The sequence below is a fragment of the Sinocyclocheilus grahami genome, unplaced genomic scaffold (genome assembly GCF_001515645.1).
Source record: "Sinocyclocheilus grahami isolate Dianchi unplaced genomic scaffold, SAMN03320097.WGS_v1.1 scaffold2023.1, whole genome shotgun sequence".
Classification (NCBI taxonomy): domain Eukaryota; kingdom Metazoa; phylum Chordata; class Actinopteri; order Cypriniformes; family Cyprinidae; genus Sinocyclocheilus; species Sinocyclocheilus grahami.
Window position 1 is genome coordinate 73498 of NW_015507202.1, and position 11411 is coordinate 84908.

The 11411-nt window shown below is 47.6% G+C and overlaps 1 protein-coding gene across 1 annotated transcript in view; it reads right to left on the minus strand.

Moving 5' to 3' along the window:
- Nucleotides 1-3058: 3058 nt before the first annotated feature.
- LOC107573748 (guanylate-binding protein 2-like) overlaps nucleotides 3059-11411 on the minus strand; it is a 19047-nt gene continuing 10694 nt past the window's right edge. Inside the window, exons 5-8 of the mRNA XM_016260192.1 lie at nucleotides 10858-11095; nucleotides 10434-10646; nucleotides 10249-10351; nucleotides 3059-4061 (exon numbers count right to left, since the gene is read on the minus strand). Coding sequence (XP_016115678.1) covers nucleotides 3616-4061; nucleotides 10249-10351; nucleotides 10434-10646; nucleotides 10858-11095 — 1000 coding nt within the window. The 3' untranslated portion in view covers nucleotides 3059-3615. The remainder of the gene's footprint in view (nucleotides 4062-10248; nucleotides 10352-10433; nucleotides 10647-10857; nucleotides 11096-11411) is intronic.

The window sequence follows — 11411 nt, forward strand, 5'->3', positions numbered from 1 at the left end:
ATAAGGTAAGCAGACTCGTGAATTATAAATCATAGCAGAAACTCATTAACTCATTTCACTAGATGTCTAGTTTTGTTGTTCAGTAATCTCCATCATGTCCATCCTTTAATAATAGAATGTGTACCCCATGGTTAAAAAATACCTATACGCCTATAATAAAATACCAATATAAAATTATATAAAGTATATGTTGTCTTTCTAAATCATTCCCAAACATAAGATTGTTGTTTAGGCCATACATACCAGGTAATATTAGAATAAGTATCTCTTATTTTCAAAATACTTACAGTATAAATATTTCGTAATTTTACAGGTTGTTACCCCTTTATTCCCCAAACTTTGCATATTATTCCCTTATGCCTACACGGAGGTACACAGTTCTTTGCAGGTTGCATATCTGGTTGTTACCCCCTTATTACCCAAACGTAACACATTGTTCCCTTATACCTACACGTACGTTCTTTGTAGGTACACTATAATTACAGAAACGTACACCGTAAATTCAGTATACTTACGTAGTTCTTTGCGGGTTATAATCTAAAGTGTTACCCTAATAGCTTGCTTCTTTTACACTTAAGGTTACAGCACAGAACAGAGACATAGAGAGAGCTGAGTCATATAAGAGCGAGCTGTGATGAATTAATGGTGCACCCAATGCAATCTAGTTCTAGTTTTTCATCAAAGCGCCTCTCATTAGCAGGGCCAGATTGAGACTCTTTGGTGTCCCTGAAAACTGACACTTTCAATGCCCCCCATCACATTATACAGTCCCCACCCATGACTGTTGACAGACACTGCTGTATTAGCAGAGACCCTGCCCTGAGTGAGCCGCACACAATCTGCCATGTTTATCTTCATTCTAGAGCATTTAAAAGCAGCATTCGAGTAAGAAATGTCTTCTCATTAAAGCTATAATTGTTATTCAGTTAAGAGCAGTGAGTGATTTTATGATTTTATTTTATCGCTTGGATCAAATTAACAGTGTAGACAGCAGTAGGTACTGTATATGACGCTGCTGTCACACACAGATCTAATATAGGCTACACATATGTGATTTCTTTCCCAGCTGTTCAGTTCACAGATGTATGTCTGACTGAGTTTATGTGAACTTTGTGTGTATTTGAAAGTTTAAGCACAATAAGACATGAAAGAGAACATAGTTTAGTACTGACAGTCTGACAGCCAGCTTTCTGTGCGTGTGCTTTAGATGTGTGCGTTGAGAAAACCCTATATCAGAAGTTACATGGCTTTAAAACGCATGCAAATAATAAACTTTCATGATGTCCTGCAATGTCACGTGACCATGACTGTGACAGACATGATAATCAAAACCTGGAAAAGGGGGCGGGGAGCAGCAGCTCATTTGCATATAAAGAGACAGGCACGTAAACAGCCTGTTTCTGCTTCCACTCAAAATAGGCACTTTCAAAATTATACAATAAATGATCTGTGGAGTATTTTGAGCTGAAACGTCACAGACACATTCTGGGGACACTTGAGAGTTTTATTACATCTTGTAAAAAGGGGCATAATAGGTCCCATTTAATATTACAGTAAAAATGGGTTATTCACATCCTGAATATCCAAACTGTTAACCATTTCAGATCCATGGCCAACAAACAAAATGTGGGTAGTCTTTTTTGAGTCATTGTTGTCCTCAGCTCATTCGCTTATATTAAATTAACAAAATAATTTTCAAATGTTTTGCTCCCTTCAAAAGAAGTGAAAAAAATAGACAAGTATGTTTTGTTCTCCAAAACTACATGGCCTTGTGTGCAATAAACAGCTATTACTCTATCCACCTTAATTTTTTATGTAACAGCGGCACGACTATTGTAACTTGAAGGTTCCATTTATTTGTAGTGGTTCAAAACAGCTTGTTATACTACTTCATACTGGAAACTAGTATTTTTAGCATATTACTTTAAATGTGTTGTCATAGTTATGAACACACTGGTTTGAAGCACAAATAGTTGTACCATTTACTGTACTTATGTGTAGCACACCCTTATGGTTTTGAAATGATTTGTTTCAGTCTTTTGAGGGGAACTTCCCCAAACCGGAAGTGCCTCCCATAATTTAAAATGCAGTAGCCTCATTAGGAAAAAGGTAATTAGCAGCTAATGAATTTGAAGTCTCTCACATTCAAAGAAAAGAGCTTCTGTGTTGAAAAAAGGTGGATAGCTATGTAATTTTGTGATGTTTTGAACTGAAAATTAAGGTAAAAACATACTCAATTCTCTCTGCCCCTTCTTGTGTGCCACTGTCTACATGAAAGTTCACTGCTGATGCTCTGTAGTGGATTCACACATCCATGAGAGTGGTGTTTCTCTGAATGGGACACGTCACAGCACTGCATGCTCCCAGCGTGAATGCATTAATCTGTTCAAAATGAAAATGCTTTGCTTGCACAGAATGCATGGATCCGGGGATTGAGCAGATATTACCTGGAGCGGGAGGGAACTTTTGGGAAATCATTCAAAGAAAGATGATTGTAAATGCATCGCTTGTCTTGGAGAAACAGTTTGCATTGTACCCCCCTGAAAACTTGCCCAGTTGTCCATATAGTTAATCAGCCTATGCACAATAGCCTCCTCTTTCCTACATTTTGAGCCTAAAGGGCTGATAGTTTGCACTTGCAAACTTGCATATTTTGACGATTTCCCTTGACGTCATTATTTTTATAGTTCAGTGGAGTATACAGACGTCAGATTCAGTGAAAAGATGAACAATGAAAATGAGAATCTTAATTTTTTTATTTAGTCATTTATCAGACGCTTTTATCCAAACTTACAAATGAAGACAACAGAAGCAATCAACTGTAGTATTAAAACAACTAAAAACAGATCCAAAACTTTATAAATACTACTTATACACATTTTAAAAATAAAGAGATTAAATAAATTGCATACAACAAAATTTCAAAACTTAACATTTAAATTAAAAATAAAGCTAAAAACAATTCAAAATATTAAAGAACAAAAGGTATAAGAGTATAATAATGATTCTAACATTACAACCACACACACATACATATATATATATATATGTAAACACACTTTCCTTATTTTTTCCACAAAAAATGGCCAAGCAAGCGCAGACACCGACAATATACGCGATACAGAACAAGACCAAACGTGATATAATGTGTAATTGACTCATTATTTGTCTCAATTCACCCTTCCCCGGGAGTTTGATTGACAGGGGATCTGACCAATCATAACGCAGAATCTGCAATTTTGTCTGTCAAACCAGAAAGGAGAGTAGATTAACTTCAGTGGACTTTAACTTGAAAAATGGTGTGTATCTCTGTGGTTGAAATGAGATACAAAATACCTTATGATGTTCATGCATATTTATTTTGTGTTATAACTAGTAAAAAGGAAGATATGGTTGGTTCATGTGCTTTAACACATTAAAGAGACACAAAATGGTAACTAAGGGGGTGGGTCTTTGCGAAGGGTCAATTACTTATCTGAATAATGATAGCACTCAGTTTAATTGTAGTTTAACGGTATATGGAAACAATACTTTCAATGCTGTTATATGTAGAGGTACAGAATCATTTTTCAGCAAGTAAATTTCATTGTACAATTACATGCCTCTTAATGCATTTCACAAGATGCAACATCCACCCAAAGGGAGCGCACTCATCTGCTGCTGTAAAGCCTTCATCTGTTCACGGTGCTGCTGCATCATCATAGCCATAGACTCTTCATGTCTCTTATTGGAGTTCTCCAACAGCTCTGCAAACTCTCGAGCTCTATTACTCTCAGCTTCAGCGTTCTGTCTCTTGGACTCTTCTATCTCCTGGCTCATCCTCTCAGCCTTCTCCTGAAAGCCCTTCTCCAGCAGAGTGGCCTGCTCCCTTAGATTGCTGTCCATGGCACGCTCGGCCTCCTCTCTCTGAAGCCTCATCTCCTCATCCATCTTTGCCTTCATCTGTTTCATCCTCTCTTCATTACTCTGTCTTTCTGCTTCCATCTTCTCTAGTAACTGTCGCTGCTCCTCCTCTTTAGCTTTGATTTCCTGCGCCAGGAGTACGGCTTTCTCTGTTTCCTCTGGTCATTGACAAAAAGAAGGAAAGAAAGAGATGCTTTACAGATAGAGAAAAGACTCAAACCTTTATATTAACGGTCTATTTTATTGTAAGGCCGATATAAACTGCAAGGTAAAATATTTTAAATTATTCATTACACTTCTGTGAAAGACTTTGTTTTCATCTATGGAGCACTTTGTTAAGTTAATAACATACTGAATGTAACATTTAGGTTCTGGCCCGACAACTAAGTTACACCTGATTTAGAACCATTAAAATAGAGCCTGAAGAGTTACAGGTATTGGCCTGAATCACACTGTTCCCTTGCAGTCGGTCACTCTCGACGTCACGTCGGTGATGACCGACGAACTGGGATCTCGCCAGAGAGACCAATCCACTTTGAAGGTAAACTAAACGAGCCAATGCACATTGGCATGCGATTATTGCATCCAGCTGCCGCTAATCACAGTGTGAGTATAAGAGGCAGCAGGTGCACCGCATTCATTCATCCTTTCGCTTCGGAGCCGAGCGGTAGTGCATCACTACTGCTCTCTACTTCGGTGTTGCAAAGCAGAGAGCCAGCGAGTGCGTGTGTTACGGCACGGCAGTGGTGATCACGATTGCACGGCGAGAACAGAAAATCATCTTCATGCAGACAGCCACACCAGGAGTGTGCGGTGGCCAGTTCCTCTGCATGCACAAAAGAGCATATCTCTAAAAGAGCAACACAGGTGATCGCGTCTTTTTAAAGATGTCTTATCACCTGTGCGTTTCTGGGTGCGGTCGCTATTTGGTGCCTCGGGACGGTCACGATCGCTGTCTCACGTGACTGGGCATTGAGCACGCTGAGCGGGCGTTTGTGGATGGTGCATGTTCTTTTTGTGGGGACATGTCCATCTCGGAGTTGCACGAAAGACTCCATTACATCAAATGTGGTGGGGTCCCTCTGCCTTGATCCAGTGTTCGTCTCAGCAATTGGGGTGGCGCTGAGTCTGGTGGAGTCAGAGGTGATTTGAGGATCACAGTGAAGGCTTCCCCAGAGGGAGTTTGTCACCCCTCAAGCACTCCCCAGCCGGTGGAGCAGTCGGAGGGACATGCTGGCCCCTCCACACTGTGGGGGGAACCGGCCGTTTCCTTCGTTTCGCCCGCCCGAGACCAGATGTCAATTGCTGAATCGGAGGGCGAGCTCTCTCTCTCTGGGTATGACGACCCGGCTGCGTTGCACCCTTCGGGTGTGACAGCGTTGTCTTAGCCAGACTCAGAGATGACGGCTATGCTTTCCCGGGCCGCCGAGAATGTCGGGCTCATGTGGAATTCTCCACCGCGTCCTGATTCTTTGAGGCTGGACGAGGGGTTTCTCGGTGGAGGTCGCGCTGGTTCTCAGCGCCCCCCTCCGGTGCATGAGGAGCTTACAAGATCGTGGAAGGCACCTTTTACTGCCCGAGACAAATCTTGTAGTTCCTCCGCTCTCACCACTCGTTGGTGGAACCGCTTTGGGGTACACGGGCATTCCCTTGGTGGAGTGGTCTGTTGCCATGCAAGTGTGTCCAACAGCCGCTTCCACTTTGCGGTGTGACCCGTGTCTCCCCTCACAGGCCTGTAGGTATTCGTCAGGTCTAACTGACAGTGCTTACAGAGCTTGTGGGGAGGCGGCTTCTGCCCTTCACACCATGGCGTTACTGCAGGTCCATCAGGCCATACGTTCAAACACATCCTGCGCTGGAGGAAACCTGCTGCTTTTACCCCGGCTGCAGCCCCTCAGCCTGCTCGTCGCCGTGGGCGCCCCCCTGCGGCTGCCCCTGCTCCCACGCAGCAGCAGCAGCCTTCCACCAGGCAGCGTCGTGGAGCCGGTCACAGGCAGGACGCCCAGCCCGTCCAGGCCCCCGCCAAACCCGGTGGTTAGCGCAAGTGCAAGAGGCCCTGGGACGGGTGACCCGGAGAAGGAGGAGACTGCTCGTCGGGAGATAGTGACTGCACCACTCCCTCCCCTGGATTAGGGCCGGGTGAAGAATCTTTTGTTTCGTTTTGTTTTTGTTTTCCACCGTTGGTCCAGCAGCCAGTGGTACCCAAAACTTAAGCAATAAAAGAGCGGTTTCCTCAGTCTCTGGGTCTCAAGAGGAAGAGAGTTGTGAATTGTGCATCACAGGGTCACTTCCCTACTCTCTCGCCAACAGGCAGCAGTGGGTTGCCCAAGAGCACCCCTCCTGCGCATTAGTGGAACCAGGTAAGGGCTGTAGCATTCAAGTCCCTGCTTCATGTCATCACACACCGGGCTGTCACAAGCCTCAAGCCGGGACCCTGTGTTTTCTCCCGCACACGGAGGAATCAGGTGAGTGTTACATTTCACACCCAGACTCCACCCTCTGCCGTCACGGGCCATGCCGTCACAGGCCTCGGTCCGAGTCCCTGTGTTCCACCACGCTGCCCCATTGTGGGTACATCGGTGGCTCCGTTGGTTCCTCTGGCACTGTCTCTCGGAGCCTGGTTAGCGCTCCCCAGTCCGTCTCGGTGGCTCCTGCGGACCATCAGACTCTGCTACGCAATTCAGTTCGCCCGGCGTCCCCCCAAGTTCAGGGGCAACCGGTTTACTTCAGTCAAGGCTGCCGATGCCCCTGTCTTGCGTGCGGAAATCGCAGTCCTGCTGGTGAAGGTTGCGATAGAGCCGGTCCCTCCCTTTGGACCGTGCACTTCACATGCTGCCGTTCAAGATGTTGACGCAATAATGCATTTTCGAGTGCATCTGTCCCCAAGATTGGTTTGCAGTGATCGACCTGAAGGACATGTACTTTCATGGCTCGATCCTCCCGCGGCACAGGCCATTCCTGAGGTTCACGTTCGAAGGTTGGGCAAGTCAGTACACCATGATCAGTACCTGATCACCAAGTATCTAAGTTCCTGCCCTTCGGGCACCTCAGCCAGTTGGGTCTTCAGGTCAACTGAGAAAAGAGCAAACTCGTGCTAACACAGAGGATCTCTTTTCTCGGCATGGAGTTGGATTCGGTCAGCCAGACAGCACGCCTCACCCAGGAATGTGCTCAGTCGGTGCTGAACTGCCTCAAGACTATCAGGCAGGACGGCGGTCCCACTAAAATTCTTTCGGAGGCTCCTGGGGCATATGGCTGCAGCTGCAGTGGTAGTTCCACTTGGTCTGCTCCATATGAGACCACTTCAGCACTGGCTCCATGGCCGAGTTCTGAGGTGGGCGTGGTGATGCGGTACTCACCAGGTTCAGATTACACTGGCCTGCCGCAGAACCTTCAGCCCATGGTCAGATCCCTCATTTCTTTGGGCAGGAGTGCCCCTGAAACAGTTATCCAGGCATGCTGTAGTATTCACGGATGCCTCGGCCACCGGCTGGGGGGGGGCACGTATAATGGGCACGCAGTGTCAGGGGTTTGGACGGGTTCCCAACTGCGTTGGCATATCAATTGCCTTGAGTTGCTAGCAGTATGCCTTGCCCTGAGCTGCCTCAGAGGGCGCCTTCAGGGCAGGGACGTTCTGGTCCACACAGACACTGCGACCCGTTGCGTATATCAACCGGCAAGGCGGTTTACGCTCCCATTGCATGTCACAACTCGCTCGCCCGCCACCTCCTCCTCTAGAGTCAGAAGGATCTGAGATCCCTTCGTGCCATCCACATCCTGGGTGTGTTCAATCAGGCAGCTGACGAGCTGTTTCGAGCAGTACTTCCAGGAGAGTGGAGACTCCACCCCCAGGCGGTTCAGCTGATCTGGAGATGGTTCGGAGTTGCTCAGGTAGACCTGTTTGCATCTCCAGAAACCACCCATTGCCAGGTGTTCTACTCCCTAACCGAGGCAACGCTCGGCATGGACGCACAGGCACACAGCTGGCCCCGGGGCCTGTGCAAATATGCGTTCCCCCCAGTGAGCCTGCTCGCACAGACACTGTGCAAGATCAGGGAGGACGTGGAGCAGGTCTTGTTAGTGGCTCCATATTGGCCCAACAGGACCTGGTTCCCGGAACTTATGCTCCTCGCGACAGCCCCTCCCTGGCCAATTCCTCTGGGGAAGGATCTGCTTTCTCAGAGACGGGGCACCCCTTGGAACCCGCGTCCAGACCTGTGGAAACTCCATGTGTGGTCCCTGGATGGGATGCAGATGGGATGCAGAGATTCTAAGTGACCTACCCCAGGAGGTAGCTCTCACTATCGCTTCAGCGCGTGCTCCGTCCATGAGACAGGCCTATGCGCTGAAGTGGAACCTGTTCATCGAATGGTGTTCCTCCCAACGGGAGGACCCCCGGAGATGTTCGATTAGAGCCGTGCTACTCTTCTTGCAACAAGGTTTGGAGCGTAGGCTGTCCCCCTCCACCCTGAATAAGGTTTACTTTGCTGCTATTTCAGCCCAGCACGATCCCATAGAGGGGAGGTCGGTGGGGAAGCATGATCTGATCGTTAGGTTTCTTAGGGGGGCCGGGAGGTTAAATCCTCCTAGGCCTCCCTCCCTACCCTCTTGGGATTTGGCATTGGTGCTAAAAGCCCTACAAACTGCCCCCTTCGAGCCTTTGCAGTCAGTCGAGTTGAAGTTTCTTTCTATGAAAACCCTGCTCCTGACTGCATTGGCCTCGATCAAGAGGGTGGGGGACCTGCAGGCATTTTCGGTCAACAAATCGTGCCTTGAGTTTGGGCCGGCTGATTCCAGTGCAACACTGAGACCCCGGCCCCATCCACATCCTGGGTGTGTTCAATCAGGCAGCTGACGAGCTGTTTCGAGCAGTACTTCCAGGAGAGTGGAGACTCCACCCCCAGGCGGTTCAGCTGATCTGGAGATGGTTCGGAGTTGCTCAGGTAGACCTGTTTGCATCTCCAGAAACCACCCATTGCCAGGTGTTCTACTCCCTAACCGAGGCAACGCTCGGCATGGACGCACAGGCACACAGCTGGCCCCGGGGCCTGTGCAAATATGCGTTCCCCCCAGTGAGCCTGCTCGCACAGACACTGTGCAAGATCAGGGAGGACGTGGAGCAGGTCTTGTTAGTGGCTCCATATTGGCCCAACAGGACCTGGTTCCCGGAACTTATGCTCCTCGCGACAGCCCCTCCCTGGCCAATTCCTCTGGGGAAGGATCTGCTTTCTCAGAGACGGGGCACCCCTTGGAACCCGCGTCCAGACCTGTGGAAACTCCATGTGTGGTCCCTGGATGGGATGCAGATGGGATGCAGAGATTCTAAGTGACCTACCCCAGGAGGTAGCTCTCACTATCGCTTCAGCGCGTGCTCCGTCCATGAGACAGGCCTATGCGCTGAAGTGGAACCTGTTCATCGAATGGTGTTCCTCCCAACGGGAGGACCCCCGGAGATGTTCGATTAGAGCCGTGCTACTCTTCTTGCAACAAGGTTTGGAGCGTAGGCTGTCCCCCTCCACCCTGAATAAGGTTTACTTTGCTGCTATTTCAGCCCAGCACGATCCCATAGAGGGGAGGTCGGTGGGGAAGCATGATCTGATCGTTAGGTTTCTTAGGGGGGCCGGGAGGTTAAATCCTCCTAGGCCTCCCTCCCTACCCTCTTGGGATTTGGCATTGGTGCTAAAAGCCCTACAAACTGCCCCCTTCGAGCCTTTGCAGTCAGTCGAGTTGAAGTTTCTTTCTATGAAAACCCTGCTCCTGACTGCATTGGCCTCGATCAAGAGGGTGGGGGACCTGCAGGCATTTTCGGTCAACAAATCGTGCCTTGAGTTTGGGCCGGCTGATTCCAGTGCAACACTGAGACCCCGGCCCGGCTACGTGCCCAAGGTTCCTACTACTCCCTTCAGGGACCAGCTAGTGAACCTGCTAGCGCTGCCCCTGGAGGAGGCAGACCCAGCCTAGCTTTGCTCTGTCCTGTATGCACACTGCGGCCGTACGTAGATAGACAAGAGCTGTTCTGAGGTCCTAAAACTAGAGTTCTGTTACGGTGGACAGCAGAAGGGGAAAGCTGGCTCCAAGAAGAGGATGGCCCACTGGATAGTGGATGCCATCACCTTGGCCTATGAAGCACAAGGCGTGCCCTGCCTGCTCAGGCTGCGTGCTCACTCCACCAGGGGTGTCGCATCATCCTAACCCTAACCCTAACCCTTGAAACTTACACCATTTATTGCTACTTGTTAGTGCTATTTATTGCATTTGAAGCTTATCACCTAAACAAGTACCTAAACCTTTGAGCACTTCTTTCAAAAGTAACCTGGTCAGAATTTAAGAATGCGGAACTCTTACTTTTAATCTTTTTTTCCTTCTCAGTCAGTTTTTTGTCAGCCTGCAGAATAGCTTTAGAATCCACAGACTTCTGCTTCAGAAACACCTTGAAGACCGCTTCAGCCTGTTGACACACACAGACCTTAGAAGCTATATCAGAACAAAATGTTTTAAAATGTCATGAAGTTGTGCGATATAGAAAAGACCTTGACTTCTTTATTGGTCTGGCTGTTGTATTTCTTCACAATGTCCTCCAGATCCTTGCAGAAGAGATCATAGCCACCAGATTGAGCATAGACGCCCTGTTTGAGTTTTTCAGTCATTGTTGCTGAGAGGGATGACAGGAGATCCTCGCATCTTTTCTTAGATGCTTGCTCATTTTGGCACAGGTATCCATCAAAGAGTTCATTAACTTTTTCCTAAAAAAAACATACAGACAGCGTTTCAGTTCTTTGGTGACTTAGGGCTTGCTATTTGGTCTGACTTGTTTATTTGGAATAACACTGTCAGCACAGAATGACATACAGTATATGAGAAGATGGAATCAGGGAGAATGTCCAGATCTCATTCACTACTCTGAAAGAACATCGGTAAGCTCAAAGGACCTTCTCAGAGAGAGCTCCAGCTAACCTCTATAGATTTCAGGTGCTTCCCGTCAGTGTCCCTGAAAGATCGAGTCATGAAGGTTTGTGTTGCCATGCCACTGAGACGTTGGTGTTCCGAGGACACAAGCTTTAACTCCAGAGGGAAGGAGTTCTTCAGTTTCTCCATTCCACTCTGGTACACCTCAAGCCCCTCCTTCACCGCAGCTTGATTCTCAATCATTGCCATGGCAATCACAGCATTCTCCAGACACGGCACAGCTCCACTAGAGATCCCCACATGTCTACATCACTATGTGGAACTATTAGCATAATGCCGCCCAAATGTTCACGCAAAGAAAGAAGGCGTGGTTTCAGGAACAGCAGTAGTGTTGATGCAGCATGTCAGGGAGAGCTGTGTGTTTCAGTGGGAAAGCAAAAGCACTTTATTTGGCGTACCGGAAGTAGACGCAATTAGGAATCTAGATTTATTTACAACAGAACAGCACAACCCAGATGTTTGAATTTGTGCAACGCATTTTATGGACGACAGTTTTTTTAACCTAGAAGAGTACAAGGCTGGCTGTGCACAAAGGCTATTTC